Here is a 19,706-nt window from a genome sequence, read left to right as displayed (position 1 = left end):
CCACAATTACAGTTATTAACTACATAAGGTACGACTTCACATCACACGCAGGCACTGTTTTTTTGACATGAATCTGGTGGCTTCTCAAACATGTCTCAAAGCTCTCTACCTAAGAGAAAAACAGCTCACCGCAAAGCTACATGCTCACAGTCATCACACCCTGGGGGCAGGGAGGAGTGCAAACCACATGCACCCCACAGACTAGGGTGACATCAGAGGAAGGTATTGGGCAAATAGTGCAAGAGGCACACCGAGGTGCCACTGAACCCTGAGCAATGCCTGCTGAGGGCCCGGCCACATAAGGTTTGGATTTTAGGACAAAACACAATCCCCTCGAGCGATGGATCTGGAAACAATTCTACCAAGCTTTCTGCTGCAGCAATGATCCGGATCTGGGCAACATTGCTTGCAGTCCCTACTCCACCCCTACCCGCACGCAAATTTCCACTAAAATTAGCAGCCTCACAGACACGCTGCTTTGGGTTTGCCCAGTAGGAACCAGAGACGTGTAACCCAGGCACTGCACCCAAGAGAGATGCCTCTCCTTCCTTACATTCCATACTGCCACTGGGAAGGCAAAAAGTAGATTGTTCAAGGGTACTCCAAAGGCAGCATCTCTAAAAGTGTGTCAGCAGTGCTTTTGGTTTATCCGGAAGTGGTTTAAAAGCCTGAAGTATTTAAAACAGTAGCTATTTTTTTGTCCATGTTATGTATTGCAGCTAAGAGCCATATCAGCAGAAAAGCTGAAGAGTTTTTGAAAATCTGAGTCATAAACCACTGAAAAATGGTGTTTAAAATGAAAATGCCAGCTCGATTGCAACCATGGTCCTCCCAAGGCAATCGAATCATGTCAAAACCTGAAAGATGAAAACACATATCGATAACTGACTCCATCACGTCATTTCTAACTCTACAAAGGAGGCCAGACTACCAGCATTTCAAACCTCTGAAAGCTTGCAGGAAAAACACAAGAACTGACTGGAAATAGGTAGAAAATAGAAGTCACGGGCTTGAGCAACCCTTTCAATAAGACAGCAAAGGGCAGTACTGCCTGCTGCAGTGAGTTTAGCCTGAGCGCCTGCTCCATTCTACCCATACAGGACCGCCCGTCCTTGGCAGTATTGAGAAGCAGTGTTTCTGCCCTGGTAGGGAGGCAATAGCTCCGCCCAGCACCTGTAGCACAGAAATCGAATGTCTCATTCCCAGCACTAAGGCTGTTGGCTCGGTGACCTCGGGGCCGTGCCTGGCACCCCCGAGCTGCCGAGTGGGTGTCCCCGGCCAAGCACCCGCGGTGCCCGGGACACCCGAGCGGGAGCTCCGAGCCCTCTCTCCTCGGGGCTGTCCCGCCGGTGTCCGCGGCTCGCCCGGCGGCCGGAGCCGCTGCCCGGGGCCGGAGCACCGCGGCCGGGCCGCCCTGCGCCACGGCCGGCCCAGCCCGGCCCCCCGCTCCGTGCCGAGCCGTGCCGGGCCGGGGGCGGGCCGTGCCGTGCCGTGCTTGCCAGCATGGGAGGAGCGGCGGGCAGGGCGCGGGCTGTCCCGCAGGGACGGGCCACTTCCCGTTGGAGGGCGCCGGGCAGCGGCGGCATGGGGACGGTGCGGGACGGCGGCGGCGTGGCCCAGGGGCTCCTCGCCCTGCTCCTCGTAAGTGTCCGCCCGAGTGGGGCGGCGGGCGGGCGGGCGGGCGGCGGGACAGCCCCGGGCGGGGCGGCGGGGCCGGTTGGGGACGAGGAGCGCGGCGCCGCCGGGCGGGGAGCGCTGCCCGGCTGCTGCTCGCCACCGGCCGTGGCAAACTTGTTACCGACATTTCAGTCAGTTCGTTAGGCGATGTTTTAAGTGGAAAAAACTCACTTTCAAGTTCAGGCACTTCTGAAGGGTGCTCAGTGAAGTGCGTGTTGTGTCCAGCGGACGGAAGAGAAGGGGGGATGGATGCAGGTGGCTGTAGGTGGGGGCACCCAGGGACAGCTGGCGCTGGTCGCAGGCACCCATAGTGGCTGGAGCCGCGGGCAAGGCAGGTGCAGAGTCCCCGCTCCGCCAGCACCGGGAGGTGCGGGACGTGCCCGGGCTAAAACCGGGCTCGGCGGGAGCCGACCTGCGCTGCACCTCAGCCGATCCCTACCAGCCAGCAGGGAAAGCAACATAAAAGCAAATACCTGTGGAGGAGGAGTTTGAACCTCTATGATAGTGGCCCAGGAGAAGCCAGAGGAATGGTCCAAGCCTGGCGTCAGCATTTACCGGGAACGGTAGGGCGGGGCCTTCCCTTTCGCCATGCCTGTGCACACAGTGAGTCCCTGCGGCTTCTGAGAGCTTCTGTCTCACTCTCATCAGTAAAGTTACCTTGACAAAGATCCATTCCGAACGGCCGCCGTCAGCAGGAAAAGGAAGGAAGTGTGTCAGTGTGTGTCAGTGCCAGCGCAGGGTCTCCGGGTGCGTTGCTGCCGCGGCAGGGAGCTCCAGGGCCGCACACCTGGGCAGGTGCAGGGTGAGTGCCTGCCCTGGCAGGGCTGCCCCAAGCCCAGGGATGCCAGGGGGATGAGGCGGGTGGCAGTGAGCCCTGCTGGACAGCACAGCCACCTGCGAGTGTGCCTGCAGACACATTGCTTGCCCAGCCCAATTCTCCTGTTCCAGAGACATCTCACGGCAGCTGACCGAAGTATCTTCGCAATGCGGTTTTATTGGTAACAAACACAGCTTGTTTTGTGATTTGTCAGGTTAAAATCTAGTCTTAACGTATAAACAAATCAAATTGTGATCTGACCAACTGCATAACAGGCAGTAAAATACTTAAATTATTTCAGAGAGTTCTATCCATGCCCCTGCACAAATCATCAAAGCATAATTAAATACAAAGGAGGATTCTCATCTGCTGACAGAAGTGTGTATTACCTTTTCCTGTACAGGAGCAGCCAGTTAGTGGCAGAAATGTCAGTGTAGCTCAGTATGTTGAAACAATTCAGAATATATATCTTAAGATTAAAAATATTTTCATTTATAACACTGCTCCAGAGAATATATATATTTTCTCTTGTTTTCCAGTTGTTTCCAAATTTCAGTATACCTTAGAAAGACTGTAGCATTCCTACATAATCTCTATTTTTAAAAAGGTTTTTGTTTTAATTAGCGTGTTCTTTCACTACTTATAAAATAATAAACATGGTCAGAGTTTGGCATGCTATTTGGTTAAACCAGAACACGAAAACAGTTTGTTGAATGAGACCTCAATTTTGCAAGGAATCCATGCTGCACTCAAGTAAAAGAAGATTTAGGGTAGTCATGCAAAAATAGCCATGGTCTATGAAGTTAGAAAACATCTGAGTTCTCCATGTAGAAAAAGCTACAGAATTACATATGACTGAGAAACACACTTGTATCAGTTTAGAGACAGATTTTAGGAAAAAATGCTCTGGAATTAATGTTTCCTCTAAAGAGAAGGGCTCCAATAATCCCTTTTTGCCAATGAGAGAAATGAATACTAGTGGGTGCAAGTGAAAATAAACCCTGTTTATTAACAAAGCAAGATACCCACAAGACAGAAAAAAGAAATTGAACCTTATACTCCCAACCCAGCCCCATGGCCAGGGGGAAAGGATGGTGGCTGCTCCCTTTGTCTCAAGAAAGGGAAGAAAAAAAAATCCACGCAGCAGCTCAGGCAAAAAGTAGATAGGAACCTGTAGAGCATCTGGCATTGGTCTGCTCCTCACAGCAGGTGAAACTGGTGGGTTTTAGTGTCCTTTATTTGCTGGCCTGGGTCTTTCCCACCACCCCCGTAGGCTCCCTGGACTGCAAGCCGAAACAGATCACGTGGAAAGAAAAAAAACCAAAAAGAAACCACTGAATGATTTCTGCTGAAGTCCAGGGGAAAAGGTGGGGAAAGATAAAAAAGAGCTTCTTTCCTGAGCAAGCAGGGATACAGATGGAGCAAAGGCAGTGAGCTGACAGTCCGAGTCACAGCCCGAAGCACACCAGAGAGAGAGAGAGAGCTGAACCGAGCCTGCGCCCGGCCTTCCCGGGCCCCAGCCCAGCCTCCTGCTTCATCTTCAACCTCTCCTGGCCATGCAGGAATGAAGGACCACCATAAAATCACCTCAAGACAGCCCTCCACAGGAATAGGCCAGAGAGTGAACTGTTATGTAAATATTTTGTAATTACGATATGACTACAGAGCAGGCACTTTTCTAGAAGCTCAGAAGATGTACCTTTGAAAACAAGGTTCCTGCATTACATTGGCCTTTCTTCCTCATATCATGGAAAACTAATACACACATTTACATGTACATGCATAAACAGCCATAAAATGGTGGGATGACCCAAGACTCAAGTGAAAAGTGTAAGGGCCCCAGTTCTGGAAACATGTCTGTGCATGTTTCCACAGGAACCACCTTCATCTCTGCAGTAACTCACTGAACAAAGAGAAAATCGTAAGAAAACCATTTTGTGTTAGAAAAGGAAAAGGGTGAGAGTTGCTAGATTTCTATCTGACAAGCTCTAATTCATGCTTAGCTTCAACAAAGTGAGGTGAGAGCTGTCAATATCTCTCCCAACTCTCCAAATAGTGTAGCAGTTACTACACTTACTACTGTAGTATTTACTAGTAGGTGCTTAGTAGTACAGTACTTTTGAAAAGCAAAACCCAACAAAATAACCAATCATACAACCCCCAGCCCCAGTATGTCGTTTCAGTTTGCATGTGAGTCAGCTGAGATGTGAAAAGGTAGTGGATTGAATTTGAACAGTGAGTGTTTTAAGGTGCTGAACAGTCTGAGGCTATTTGCTCTCACATGCATTTCCCTTGGAATTTAAGAAGCTCAGGGTGCTTCTAGATGTGGGGAAATACCAACTCCCATTGTTGGGCTTTAAAAAATGGAACTGAATTATTTTTGTTCTTTTCATAAAAGATTTTAGATTGTGAAATACTATTTTTAGAGGTTATTTTGGTACTATCTGAGATTCAGCCTAGGTGGGAGAAAAAAAGACTTGGAGGAAAAATGATACTCGAGGTTTTGGAAAAAGAAATTTCTCGTCATAGTGAAAGAAATAGAGTAGACTATCCTCTTAAGACTACTCTTTGAGTGAAATTACTCTTTGAAAAGGCCAGCCTGACAGAGTTAATACAAGGGAGATTAATTACAGAGAAAAGCATATTAAAATAAAGTTAGTTCTAGCAACTTAACTTCCACGAGGCAAAAAAAAAGCAAGAAAAATCCCTGCTCCTCCTCCTTTTTTAACACTTAGAAAGCCCCTGATGAGCTCATGCACCTTGGTCCATGTAACAAATGTGGAGGGGAAAAAAAGGCCACATACTGTAACCACCAGTCTACTTATCCATCAGCATTTATAGATGAGAAATGGAAGAAGGGGCTTGCTAAAAATAAAATGTATTATAAAGATAACAGGAGAAAACAGAGATTTTTTTTTTCTCAGGGTTGACATTGTAAAGTTTGAAAAAGTCCTGTATGCAAATTACAAGTTCACACACTTTCAAAGCTGAGATTACATACCTATAAGCTGTGTCTTGCAGAAGCTTTTCTGTTGAAATAGATTGAGATATCATGAAGAATACTTTGACAGAGGAAGAACTGGAGGCCTGAGAATCCCAAAATGACACAAGTATTCAAAGAAATGAAAGTTCTTGTCACTGTGCCCTACAAACGCAATGAAAACAGGTTTCATAAAAGTGTCCTTAGCAAATACCTGAAAGCATTTTGGAGGGCTCTGTTGGAATGAAGGAGAGGGAGCAGATAGAAAACTCTTTTAGTTTTCTGGGCAATGCAAATGCAGCAAAAGCAGAAAATCTGGGCTCATATTTTTATGGGTTCTGCTAAGGGTAGACGTCCCCAGCTGATTGATCTTATTCCCTTTGACTGCTTAGTGCAATCTAAGTCTTCAGTTTAGATACCAAAACTATTTTTTTTTTAGGTTGAGAAAGTTAAAAGAGAGTCTCTGTGACTCATTCTGGGTTGAAAACATACAACCCCTGCTTGAGTGTACATGTCATAAAAAAGCACCTATCATCCCTGCCTGTCTAAAAGCCCCTAAACTGCTTCCTTTCTGATATTAGTGTTTACTGCTCAGTGACTACAGAAAAAGCAACTAAGGTGTGCACAGGAAGCTAAATGACTATTGATTCTTTTCTGTTTTTTTTTTCCTATGAGACACCCCAAAATTTGTAAATAGCAAATAGATTGCTTTTATGAGGGTGCAAATCCAGGAGGAAAAATGTTTGAAAAAATTAGGGCGTTACTTTGAAAAAAAGTCTGCACAGCTTTATCATTATTCCTTCCACAGGAAGATGTTGTAAGACATCCCTGCAAGCAGAGCCAATGTAGGTGCTTGGTGCTGCTTAAGTGTCAAATTCTGAGAAGTCACCCCCACTTCTTGTAAGTGTACCAGGAAGTTCATCTCCGTGAGCAGGAGCAGAGGGCATCCAGCAGAAAATGTTCTGCTTCTGTAGCCCCTCATACCAGCATAGCCCATTTGTACAAAAGCATAAACAAGAGGCAGAGAGCTTTGTGGGTGTGAGGGAACACATCTCTGCACACACTATGTTTGCAGGCATTTGGTAAAATAAGCAAGGTTTTACTGGTATTAGTAATTTAGAAATATGTTTCCTTCTTTGATTATATTCTATTTTCTGCATGACTCTCTCAACATTTCCTTCATAGTGCTTTAGGAAAAATCAAACCAGACTGGTCGTACATCTCTGACTATATTTCAGTGATTATTTTTTAATTGGACTTTCTAATCCAGTGTTTAGTGAGGTAGCTCTCCTAGAAAAAAGGAAAACAAATCACACTAATTTGACACATCCCCTTGAAAGCTTCTGTGGAGACTTTAATTTTTTAACATCATTACACTAGGATTCAGAGGAGAGCACCCTGAAAGCTCTGGCAGCAAAGGAAGAGAGAGCACCAAACAGGGGAAGGGATGGGCTGAGCATCCCTACTCAGAGTTTCTCCAGTGCTAATTATGCTGTTTCAGCTGCTGCAGCTTTGCACCTCCAGGTGCAAAGAAAGGCCTTCTTAATTATGTCCAGTAACTAATATTATATATATTATAAACAGACAGGTGCTAAGGAAATAAAATTCTTTTCACCTTCTCACTTGTGAATAGACTAGAGGATGACAAGAAATGGCTACCTGTAGAAGGCAATGGTCTTATTGGTTACATCATTAGTTAGCAACAGATAACACTTCCTTCACTTGACAGGCCAGTTTGATATCCAAAATGTTTTTTCGGTAATTTAACATAAAGAGTTTTCAGCATCTAACTGAAATTGTGGTCAGCATCCATAGCTCCATTATATAGACATCTCATATTTAGTGTATGCACAGTAAATATAGAATTCCCCAGAAAGTGTTGCTGAGAAGAAGGCAAACTATGCCAGATTTATCCTTATCATTCTTCCTCCTTCTTCCAAAATAATATAAAAACCATGGTTTGGCCTCTGGGCCACAGTCTTTTATTATTATCATGAAAAGAGGCAGGGGAGGGGCCACTAGTAAACCTCTACTGCCTAATGACAGAAATAAAAACAAAAAGCTCCCAGCACTATGCAGTTTACAGTGCAAATTGATAGTGCAATTGACAGTGCAAAAAATTCAAAGAAATGGATCTGTTGTAAATTAATTTGAAAGGAGAGCGTAGTGGTAGGGTTCATGGCTTTAATATGGGCCCTCATTGTCTATTAAATCTAAAGTAATGAACAGTTTTAATAAGGGAGTGAATTTTAATATGTTTAGTTATAGAGTAACACTATTCATGTGACTCTTCTAGTACTAAAACACACAGTTTTAGTGCACAGTCCTAAACATTTTTTTGGTCCAATTTTCTGTTCTCTCCTAGGTGGCTCTCCTAGTTATTGCAACACATTGCAAAAATGATACTGAAGCTCCAATAACATCCAATAGGAGGATCATTTCCAGGAGGGAAGTTAACTGCAAGGAGGATGAATACAGTTCAGATTCTCAGTGTTGCAAGAAATGTAGAAGTGGTGAGTATGATATGTGTTGAGAAGTCATTAACAGGGGACACCACAGCATGCACATTGCTTTGTGCTGGGATACTGAAGTGGCATGAGGTGGTTTCCTGGATGCAGTGCTTCGTTCCAGCTGTATCTTTGTTTTGCTACAGGACACTAGCCACTTCAAAGATATTTCTTGAGCTCAATGCACCAATAACTTCTCACTACAGAGACCAGTTCTCTCATAATGTGCTTGTTACAAAAGAGCCAAGAATTAACATATGCATATTTGAAAAAGGTTGAAAAAGTGAAAACACATGCTTTTGCCTAGAGGATTCCATACATTTGTGGGTTTTCCAATTTTTCATGTACAGTTTTGTTTAGCGTGTTCTCCTTCAGTATTAAATTGGAGGAAGAGTGGGGATAATCAAAAGTTATGTATACTACATTCCTGGAGTGCATCTACACATGCACAAAGAATATACATTCCATATTTGGAATCAAAAGTATTAGGGATTAAAAATGAAATTCTGATGTTAGGCTTAGAGCTGATGGTTGCTCTCTAAATTGTTGGTTTTCTGTCTCTACAGGTTTTGTTAAAAATGTCTCCTGCCCAACAGATGTTACCAAACACTGTGCTCCATGTCAGAAAGGAAAGGAATTCATGAATCACCCCAATGACTTAGACAAGTGTTTTAGATGCAGATTGTGTGACAGCAACTTTGGTATGTCTATAGAAATAGCAACTGTAGCAATGACTCCTCTTTTACACAGGATTTCACTGAAAAGTCTCCACAATACCTAGTCGTGGTTAGCACTCAGAGTCAAAAAAAAAAAACTTTTAGTGGTAGGACATGAATGAATTTGTGAGAAAGTAGTAAGTTTATCCTGCAGCTCCCTTTCATCAAGCACAAAGTAGGAAGACAAATAGCTGGTCCATTATTTCTCCAAATATCTGCCAAAGTCCTTGCTGAGCTGACACTGTACAAACCGGTTAGAGTCAAGGAAGGGAGTCAAGTTCTCCCTCTTCTTCACCCTCTGTTTAAAGGAGGGGTGTAAAAAGTAATGATTTTTTAATAGCCTTTCACATAATGGATAATGTTATTTAAAGCTGATTGTTGTCTTTTGCAAGACACTCGGGATGCAGTTGGGGACAGTGTGTCAGGCTGGAAGGCCAGCCCTCCTGGGGCAGAGCAGGGGCCCACCCACCCAGCTCTGCATTCAGCAGTGGAGGCAGGAGGGGCTGGCTAGAGAGAACACAAACCAACCTGTCTGCTTTCTGGTCTGGGCCCTGCAGGCTATCAGCATCCACAGCTGAGGGAAAGGACATTGGAAGATCTGTCCCTACCCAGTCATTTCAGTGTCTATTTATGAGCCCTTTTTTCATGAACCTGCTGGGTTACAGCAGAAATTCACTACCCATTGCATAAATACCCATCACAGATTTTTTTTAAAAAATTCCATTAAACTCATCTCCTACCAGTTCCACCAGGTGTCCTGTAGATCTGCTCTGCTTGGATTTAGGGAATGACAGTTCTTCATTTCTCATACCCAAAATCAAGTTTAGTGAATGGACAGACAGTTCTCAACTCCAATATGGTTGTACTCAGATCACCTGTTGGAATATCAATCTTTACTGCCCTCTCCTTCCTTTAGGACCTCAATATGGATAGAAAACTTTCCTCTCATTTTCTGCTATAATAAGCATTTTTGTGTGGGTGATGAAATTGGTAAGAGTGAAACAATTCAGTATTTTATATGTGTCACAATTACTAAAACTGAAGGGAGGAAAAGGGTAATGGGATGGCTAATCACAATATTCCATGGACAGCAATGTAGTTCAAGAGAAGTCAGTAGACTGACAATAGGCAAGAGGAAAATTACCACTGAAGTTCCATGTGGACCATTCTTATGATCATTCATTTCCACTAATTTCATTCGTTACTTCAGCACTGATTTCACAGTAGAGCTTCATCAAATTTTGAAATATCAAGTATTTTCAAATTACAGCAGGGCACTGAATGTAGTAACTCAAAAATTAGTTCTGTTTTTATATGCCTATGAAAATAGCTTTCATAGTAGGTACAGTAATTTTTAATGCAGAAGTATATTTTCATGGATGGAGATAGCATTATCATATAAACTGAGGATACGAGAAAATTAATAATTTGTTTTGATTCTTAAGAGGAATACTTACCATGGATATGCTAGGCAAAAAAGAGACAGTGGAATTCCCCATCATTGGAGGTCTTCAAGAAAAGGAAAAACTTTTTGTCTGTCAGGGAGTGCAAAGAACCCATCTCCATTATCAAGTAGGGAGATTGGCTGTGTGATCTTCTGAGTTTCCTTCTGGAAACTCAGAAGTTTACAATACTAAATGGGGAAAAGAAGTTGGGATTTGGCTGTGCTGAATAAGTCCTCTTCTGGTGAGAATTGCATTGTGCGATGAGTTTTGGAGCTGCATTGTGCGATGAGTTTTGGAGCTGCATTGTGTGATGAGTTTCGGAGCTGCACTGTGTGATTAGTTTTGGAGCTGCACTGTGTGATGAGTTTTGGAGCTGCATTGTGTGATGCACTGTGTGATGAGTTTTGGAGCTGCACTGTGTGATGAGTTTTGGAGCTGCACTGTGTGATGCACTGTGTGATGAGTTTTGGAGCTGCACTGTGTGATGAGTTTTCTGCACTCCTGTCCAGCAGAGGTCTCTCTGGCAGCTCCGCCAGCCCAGCTCCTTAGAAAAGCTCCGTGTGTGTGTATTATAAAGCTAAGCCTCGCCAGTTCCAGCAGAGGTGGAGCTAGCAGCAAGTCTGAGGACAAGACCTTGTGGGCAGAAGCCTGCTTTTTCAGACTAATACACTTAAGAGATCTGTTTTTAGGGTTGGAGGTTGTGAAGAACTGTACCCCAGAAGAGAACACGCAGTGTGCCTGTGCAAAGAACTATTTCTGCAGTTCTGCAGGATGTGACACTTGCATTCCATGTACCATGTAAGTTCATGCCTTCATCACTACATATGAAATTGTTAATATGTAATCACATTTTTTTCCAGCTGGTTTCAAGACAGAAGCTAAGGTAATCTATAACCTCAGGGAAAGCATACCAATTTTCCTTTGCACTTGAGCTGACTGAGTTCAGTCAGTTCAGTTTGCAGCCATGAAAGCTTTCCAAAGAAATATAGAAAAAAATATATATCCACTGAGTCTGTATACGCTTTTCAAAATGACTAATAAAGTATCTGAGCTTTCCTGTTGTCTTCATGTGATCTACTGTTACATTGAAAAATAATTTCATATGTTTTCCCACTGCCACAAATTTCCATATGTGAAATATTTTGCTGAAAAAAACAGGTTAGAAAATTTTGATTTGCTCTCTGAACAGCTTAAGAGAGAAAAAAAATCCCCCTAATAATTTGTGTTCATATTTTCTGCAGATGTGACAGCGGTGTAATTGAAGAGCAATGTACTGCAGCTTCAGACACTGTGTGCGGAACGAAAGGTACCAAATAAACGTAGCAAGGTGCAGCACGTGCTGTATTTTGAGAGGCAATTGCAATGGTCCTGTTCTACACACTGGCCATAGTAATTCCTGACAGCTCAGGGCCTCAGTCCCACTGGGCCCTCTACTGACCTGCAGAGTGTGATTTTCCCTTGATCACTGTGCAGGTGTAGGGGCTGTTACCCCTCTTTAGGGGCAGCTCACCATAGGTACGTCTTTAACATATTCGGCTTTTGTGTTAGGAGGGCTTTTAAAATCTGACACAGTCTTGTTGAAAATATGGTGTGCTGCTGTATTGCATTTCTTGACTTAACTTTCATGCAAATTTTCCAATGTTCCAACAGATCCAGCAACGCTGTGGTGGATCACTGCTTTGGTAGTTTTGGTACTACTAGCAATAGCTGGAGCAATAGTCTGGTGTAAGTGATTCCCTACTTATTCCTATTGTACTCTGAAGGAGACATTCAGATGCTTATTCAAATATATTTTTATATTCTTGGAGTCCAAAGGAGAGATATCCTACCCTAGATTTTAAAAATGATTTTTTGTTGTTTCAGACAAGAGAAAACGGAATCATTTTAAAATTGATGAGGACCCCAGAGATCCTTGCAAAGGAAAGCATGTAAGTATTGTTGCTTTGATCATAAAAAACTCAGCTTTATGCAAAGAACTTTTTTCCATTTAAATTGCACTGGGTCTCCCCAAACATTTGTGTGCCTTTCTTCTATGACATGAATGAAGTAAATTTCACCACAAGAATTCTTTTGGGAGAAGTAAGAGAAACCCTGTATTACATCTTCAGGATTGTTGGAATGCTTCCTAAGTCACATAACCATGATCAAAACTTCATAAATCATCAGGCCTCCACCAACCCAGGATGTTCCTGTCCCCATGCATAATTCTAGGCATTAGGAGGTGATTCCCCAAATTTACCCAAGTCAAAAGAGGTCTGTCTGTCTGGTCTGACTCTCCCACTCATAAAACAGGAATCATGGAGAAAACTAAAAGAAAATCATAGAATTATCATGAAATGTATTTATCCTCTTATATAAGTGTGGGTTTTTACAAAGGTTGTTTCTACTTATTTCTCTCCTGCCTTTTTTTTTTTTTCAGGAGATTATACCTCTTATAGTTGAAGGTAAGAAACAATTTATCAAAATTCAGTAGAAAGAAAAAACAGATAAAAAATTCCTAAGCTAAAAAAAAAAAGAAAAGAGTATTTTTGTGTAGAATTTGTCACTGTCCAGACCTGCCATGCCAGCACAAAAGTGAACACTTGCTAAAGAAGTGCCAGTTCATATAATGTTCATCAAGGCACTTAGTGGCATCATGGAAGTCTTGCCTCAGGAGGAATTTCTGTTTTATAGGGAGCAACCACTCATTGTCTACAAGTGAATTTCAGTTCTGCATGTGGTACAGACACTAGGAAACAGCAAACTGTTTTCCATAATCATGAATATTTATGATAAGGGAGCAGTCCACAATGGGATGGAAGATTCACAAGCCTACATTCTGTTAAAGGACAAATCCAGAGGAGTGGTACTCAACAGGAAAAAAGATAAGCTCCAAGACTGTATCACAACAGAAGACCTGTCCTGTTTCATGACCTCTCCCAATGCTATTTTGAGAAAAATGGGTACCTGAGAGGTGACCACACTTCCATGATCGAGAAGGACAGAATAGGTTACAGAGGGAACAGAGACTCTGTTTTAGGTGGTAGAAAACGATATGGCTGCAAGCCTGAATCTTTGAAATACCTAGCATCTGGCAGGAACATGTAAAAAGAGACCTGCCATATATTGTAAAAAATCACACGTAAACCATACTGAGTCACAAATACCTTAAACTTAATCTGCTTTGGATAGAAGTATCAAATCCGAGTGCAGGTGATAAAACCCAGTAAGATAAAAGAACCAGGTGCATTAATTTCCTTTCCTGCTCCTAGATGTTGACCTGAGCAGCCACATTCCTGGTATTGTGGCAGAGATGACACTCAAAGAAGTCAAGAAATTTGTTCGTCACCACCGTATATCAGAACCTGCCATAGACCAAATCATTCAGGATTTTCCTGGTGATACATCTGAACAGAAGATTAGGCTGTTTCGAGTCTGGTATCAAAGTAATGGGATGAAGGGTGCCTATAGAACCCTAATAAGGAGCCTGAAAGAGTTAAAAATGTGTGCTGTAGCTGATAAAATTGAGGAAAAAATGAAGGCAGCTATTTCCAGCTCTCAGGAAGGGGGACAGTCTTGTAATCCTGACACTGAGCAAAGCAAAATTTGCACTCAGGAGGGTAGAAACTCCTACAGTGAGAGTGCTGAGCTAAGTAAAGCCTACATTCCTAGTTTGGAAGAGACCTAGTACAGAGTAATTTGAAAATTATTTCTGAATGGGTATTTCTCTTACATAAATAACAAAGTTTTAAAATAACATTTTCATTGGCAGTTCTGATTGAACTCAAGTAAGTTATTATATGCAAAAGGAATAATTACAAATTTTGTAGCAATATTGTTCCTTTAAAAAAAGTTCTAGCCTTTTTTGGTTGTTAAGGACTTGAAGCAAGTTTTATGACTTGTTTACTAAAAGGTGCAATATAAGACTCCAGCTATAGGATCCTTTACAAGAGGAAAGAAATAATTTGAAGAAAATGAATGGTTTAAATGCATGGTCCTGCATTATTTAATCAATGTAAGTTTCTGCATACATTAAAAATGCAGACTGTTCCCTTTTTTTTTGAAGGGAAAGCTCTGGTGTTATGAGTCTACTAAGTGTACCAGGAAGAGTACTTGAAAAAATAACATTACCTGCCTTACACCTGATTAATTTGAAATATAGGTGCTGCTGTGTAGATTCTACTCTGCTGCAAATACAATTTCTATTTTTCATGAAAGCACTTCTGTGTGTGTATGGAGGTTTGTATATGTGTGCAAGTTTTCTATATGAAAAGCTCTCAGTTCTATGTAAAAATAATTATCTCTGTTGTTCTCAGAAACGTTTGTAAGCCTTTTCTAATGTTTGAAACCTTCAGAGAAATAGGAGCACAGGGTTAATAGTGGTAGCAGCACAACAGAATCATCATTTCTGGAAGGGAGCCTTCAGAGTGTATGATGCTTTTCTAATGCATAAATTGATACAATGAAAGTGTCTTCTTCATTAAAAAAAATCTGCATAAAACATTACTTCTGTCTTGCTTATTGGGCAGTATATAGATGTCACATTTAAGTTTGCCTTTACTCAGGTTAGAAAATCAGAATAAAGGAGATCATTCTCATGAAAAAACACCTTACCTTTCTTCCATCACCAAGGGCAGAGGACTCAGCTCCTAAATTCAAAGGACCAGTATAGTGCTGGCAGCTTTGCTGTGAGGCCTTTCCTTTTCACACACTCATTTGTGCAAATCTCACAAAGTCTTTCAACAGAAGGGGAGACTTCACTGGAAAGGTTTGATTTTTCCAGATTAGATGGTAGGAAAGATGTCTTTCTTTGGTTCTGTCATCAGTTCCCTGGAGAACATCTCCAGCCAATATCAGGACTCAGCCAAAACAGGAAGAGAGCTACCTGGGCTGGCTCTCACCTGCCCACCAGGGTGTTGGGTGTGTGGGGTAGGGTCCCATGGCTGCCACCTGACCACAGGACCTGGAAAGGGCAAGGTAAGGCTGAGCACAGGGTGTCAGAGGCTGGCAGTCAGCCCCTGCCAATGCTGGGTGCCCACAGCCACATGGAGGAACTCCAGAATGCCACATAGCTGGAAGTGAGGTACCTGGGAAGGCAGTACATAGCCTTTGAAACAGCTAAAATCCATGCATGGCATCACACAGGAGCCTAAAGGAAAGGCAGGGCATAGCTTTGAACTCATCACCTGTTTCATAGACTTGACCTGTTGAAGGTCTCAATGACACAGAGCACATTTTGCCCAGAACCAGTGTATGCTGTACAGCTCTTAAGCACCTTCCATGCTAAGCAGTCAGAAAAACCTTCCACCCCACTTTGGAGCCTCTAATCTAGCTGCATTTTCTAAGTATATAATCCACTGCTATATTGCCAAAATCCACACACTGTGCTGCTTTTTGAAGGAAAACCTTCAGACTGCTGCAGTCAGATGATTTAACAGCCATGGGCCAAATTGTGCATCCATGGACTGATTAACACCTGGCACTGTGTAAATGGCCTGTATCTATGCTATCTGTGTACAGCTCTGACACACCATGACAATGTATTGCTCCTGCTCCTGTTTTGGCCAGGGTCCACATACCTAAGAGAATAAAATATCTGCCTTCCAGAAAAGCAGCCCAGCAGTGGGTTGGCTGTGCCATCTTTTATAGGATGCAGTTGTGTAGAAGCACAGCCAAGACAGGAAGGGAGGAAGGAGAACTCCATGCTCTCACATGCCCTGGTAGATAGGCTGCTCCCTATGCCATGTCCCATCCAGGAAGGCATGAATGTAGCTTAAAGCTATGTTGGCAGATGCTTGAATTCAACTTTTTCTTCCCTTGACTTCTGGCTTTGTCTCTCCAAGTGAAGCATCTGACCAGCAGAAATGAAGGTGGTCCACCTCTCAGGGTTCCAATGGAGCAGGGAACTGACCAATCTGAACTACAGTCATCTTAAAACAGAGCCACCAAACCTCATAAATTTCTGACAGAGAAATAAAATGATAATTTATCTTTCTTCACACTGGAATTCCCCAACCTCAGTATAGAAAGGATGGTTTAAAAAGAGTCCCCGAGGAATGAGTCAGATTTTGTTTAGAAGAGGTCTGCAGGGCTCAACTCAGACTGCCATTGACTCTGGTGGTTAGCATACATCATAATTTTTTGTTCTTAACTGTAACACTGTGCATCAAATAGGAGGATTGATTATACTGTGCAGTTGCTTTTCCAAAGGAGTCTGTATGTGTCTACATTGCAGTCAGCAGTGCAGAGTAGAGCTGGATCAAGCCTAGAGTAATTGGAACAGGAACTGAAGGTGATATAGTTCTGCTGGCCTGCAGCAGCACATCCAAATTTCCATTGCCTCCTGCTTCTGACATAATTTTCAACTAGGCTTTGTAAGAAAAAATAAACCAAAGCCCAAACTCCCCTGTTTTACAGAAACACAGCATCAGAAAAGCAAGTGAAAATCGAAACAGAAACTTGCCCAGGGAATGACTTGTCACGTTTTGAAAAGCAGATTACAAAGGAAAAGTTCTCTCTTCAGGAAGCCAAAACTTTGCAAAACAATGCCATGTGTCATGCAAATAGTACACCCAAAACAATTGTTATTTTAAAATAACTACAATAGAAGAACAGGAACATAGAAAAAAGAGGCCAGAGGGATGATCTTAATCAAGTTCCCTGCAAATTGAAAATGCCCACGTGTGAGATGTTTGTTCAGAAATTCCAAGGGCTGTTTTGTTGTGCACATCCACACCAGCTGCTCATCCATGCTGCAAAAATGTAGTGCAGTTACAGCAGCCCTGCAAGCAAACCGAACACCTGAAGATGACAGAAACAAAATTAATATTACATTGTGGTACCAGAAGAACACAGCAATGGTTAAAGACAGCTCTAGTATACAGGACTGCTGCAATATGAAATAAATAATTTTCAAAGTTATTCTGCAGACTGCCAGTTCTTGAAAAGACGTGGCTGAGAAATGAAGTTCTCAGTACAAGGAGTCTGAAATGTTTCTGCACAGATAGCATGACAAGCATATTAAAGTGTGAGAGCTCAGGCTTATTTCCTGTATGAAGGAGAGAAAAGGAAAATGCCAACAAATTTGTGAGAAGAATAAAAGAGTATTGGGAAAAGCCTTGGAGATAGGCAGTTTTCCTGTTTTGAGGGAAGATACAGCCTCAAAACTCACATCCCTCTCTTATTGTTGTCAATACTTTGATTCTGGACATCAAAGGGAATATTGCATTCCTGCTATCCCACTGCTAGCAAGAGCAAAAATACCTACCATGTGTATCTAGCCTCTAGCACAGAGCTGTGGTTGAGGATTATGAGGGATGTGGGAACTATTACAAAACAACATACAGCCAGTGTTTTCTGAAGACCTTTTCAGTGGTTTTAGTTGAAGTTCCCTTCCAAACTGAAAGCAAGGTTTTTAAAGCTTTCAGAGTGCTAGAGAGCCCTTTCCCATCACTTTACACAATGGTCTCTTGCTCCCTCGATATAGTAGCAGCTGTGATAAAGTCCAATTTATTTTCAGCCTAGTGGGGAATCAGCAAAAAATGCCTGTGACCAAAGAGATGTTGGAAAAATAGGTCCTGAACAACTGCAGGAGAGGAGTAAGTGACAAAAAGCATTGGGAGGAGAAAACCAAAGGCACAGACCTTGGAGAGACAGCATGGAGCATCCCACAGCCCAGGGGCATGCAGAACCCAGAGATCACTGACCTGGCTCCCATACATCTTCCCACAGTGATGTCCATAAGACTGGCTGCCTGTAGGACAGGATGGATCTACCTGTATGTGTGTCTTTGGGATATGAACAAGAAACTGATGAAACAGAAGTACCCAGTTTCATTTCCTGCATGTTTATCCTGCAGTCAGTGATGGGATTGATACATTCTCCAGATTATCAGTATCAGAAGGTTTATGTTTCTTGGTCTTTTCCTAGTCCTTCCTTAAAACCACATGAAGATCCCTCTCCAGATTCTCTGGGATAGCTGCAGCTGCAGGGGATGTTTTTGATACTGCTCAAACTGCTGTGAAGCCCAGTGAGGCCCCTGGCATGCCACTCTCTGGCCCTGTGGGGGCTGGCTGTGCCCTGGCACCCGGTTCTGCTGGGCTGGGTGGGAACAGGGCTGTCACTGCAGCCCATGGGAAGGATGGCCACGATCTGGGCTGCCTCAAAGGGTCTTGGGGTTCCAGGTGTGTCTCTAAGACATGAGGACAACATCTATTCCTGGACTTCGAGGGAGTGGAGCAGCAGCTAACTTCATACCACACAGTGTCCCCTCATTTATCCAAGAATGCATAGTGATCACTAAATAACTCAATATTTTTAAACTTCCCACTCACATCTCTTCAGACTTAAACTCCTTTAAACTTGTTTGAGCAGCCACGCTGGGCAGCGGGAGCTGTTTTGGGCGCTGCTGGCTGTCCTTGCCTGTCCCCGCAGCAGGTGGCAGCCTGTGTCCGTGCTGTCCTTGCCTGTCCCCGCAGCAGGTGGCAGCCTGTGTCCGTGCTGGCTGTCCCACGCCTGTCCCCGCAGCAGGTGGCAGCCTGTGTCCGTGCTGGCTGTCCCACGCGTGTCCCCGCAGCAGGTGGCAGCCTGTGTCCGTGCTGGCTGTCCCACACGCGTGTCCCCGTGGGCAGGTGGCAGCCTGTGTCCGTGCTGGCTGTCCCACACGTGTCCCCGCAGCAGGTGACAGCCTGTGTCCGTGCTGGCTGTCCCACGCCTGTCCCCGTGGGCAGGTGGCAGCCTGTGTCCGTGCTGTCCTTGCCTGTCCCCGCAGCAGGTGGCAGCCTGTGTCCGTGCTGGCTGTCCCACGCGTGTCCCCATGGGCAGGTGACAGCCTGTGTCCGTGCTGGCTGTCCCACGCGTGTCCCCATGGGCAGGTGACAGCCTGTGTCCGTGCTGGCTGTCCCACGCGTGTCCCCATGGGCAGGTGACAGCCTGTGTCCGTGCTGGCTGTCCCACGCGTGTCCCCGTGGGCAGGTGGCAGCCTGTGTCCGTGCTGTCCTTGCCTGTCCCCGCAGCAGGTGGCAGCCTGTGTCCGTGCTGGCTGTCCCCGTGGGCAGGTGGCAGCCTGTGTCCGTGCTGGCTGTCCCCGTGGGCAGGTGGCAGCCTGTGTCCGTGCTGTCTGTCCCACACGCCTGTCCCCGTGGGCGGGTGGCAGCCTGTGTCCGTGCTGTCCCACGCGTGTCCCCGTGGGCAGGTGGCAGCCTGTGTCCGTGCTGGCTGTCCCACACGCCTGTCCCCGTGGGCGGGTGGCAGCCTGTGTCCGTGCTGTCCCACGCGTGTCCCCGCCTGCCGTGCCCAGGCTGGCTGCGAGCGCTCCCTGCATCCCGGGATGGAGCCGCAGCCGGGCTTGACGAGGGCACGAAGCCTCTCTGGCAGAGCTGAGCCTGTCATTGTGCTGAGCCAGCACTGCTCCAGTTTTTGCATGGGATCCCCCAAATCGTATTCCACAAGACTTAAAATGACGCAGTGTTGTGAAAACTCGGTGTGACAGCTTTGTGACAGTCCCCAGGTGTGAGGACGGGCACAGCCTGGCTCTCTCCAAGCAGCCCTGGGATTAGGCCAGAGGATCCCACGCTGCTCCAAGCC

General features: G+C 44.5%; 1 protein-coding gene across 1 annotated transcript; it reads left to right on the top strand.

The window, feature by feature from the left end:
- Positions 1-1,309: 1,309 nt before the first annotated feature.
- Positions 1,310-14,627, top strand: FAS (Fas cell surface death receptor). The gene is made up of 9 exons (XM_054637094.2): positions 1,310-1,641; positions 7,840-7,987; positions 8,548-8,682; positions 10,832-10,940; positions 11,384-11,448; positions 11,793-11,867; positions 12,006-12,070; positions 12,562-12,586; positions 13,394-14,627. Exons 1-9 carry the CDS (start codon positions 1,504-1,506, stop codon positions 13,807-13,809), a joined length of 1,176 nt encoding a protein of 391 aa, XP_054493069.2. The 5' UTR covers positions 1,310-1,503; the 3' UTR covers positions 13,810-14,627.
- The last annotated feature ends 5,079 nt before the right edge of the window (positions 14,628-19,706 follow it).

Source organism: Agelaius phoeniceus, chromosome 9 (genome assembly GCF_051311805.1).
Source record: "Agelaius phoeniceus isolate bAgePho1 chromosome 9, bAgePho1.hap1, whole genome shotgun sequence".
In the NCBI taxonomy this organism is placed as follows: domain Eukaryota; kingdom Metazoa; phylum Chordata; class Aves; order Passeriformes; family Icteridae; genus Agelaius; species Agelaius phoeniceus.
Note: the sequence above shows the minus strand (reverse complement) of the source record. Positions and strands in the feature narration are given on the sequence as shown.

Coding starts and splice junctions, on each gene's coding strand:
- FAS (XM_054637094.2), top strand. CDS start 1,504: ATGGGAGGAGCGGCGGGCAGGGCGCGGGCTGTCCCGCAGGGACGGGCC. Junction 10,941..11,383: donor ACTTGCATTCCATGTACCAT/GTAAGTTCATGC, acceptor TATTTTCTGCAG/ATGTGACAGCGGTGTAATTG. Junction 12,071..12,561: donor ATCCTTGCAAAGGAAAGCAT/GTAAGTATTGTT, acceptor TTTTTTTTTCAG/GAGATTATACCTCTTATAGT.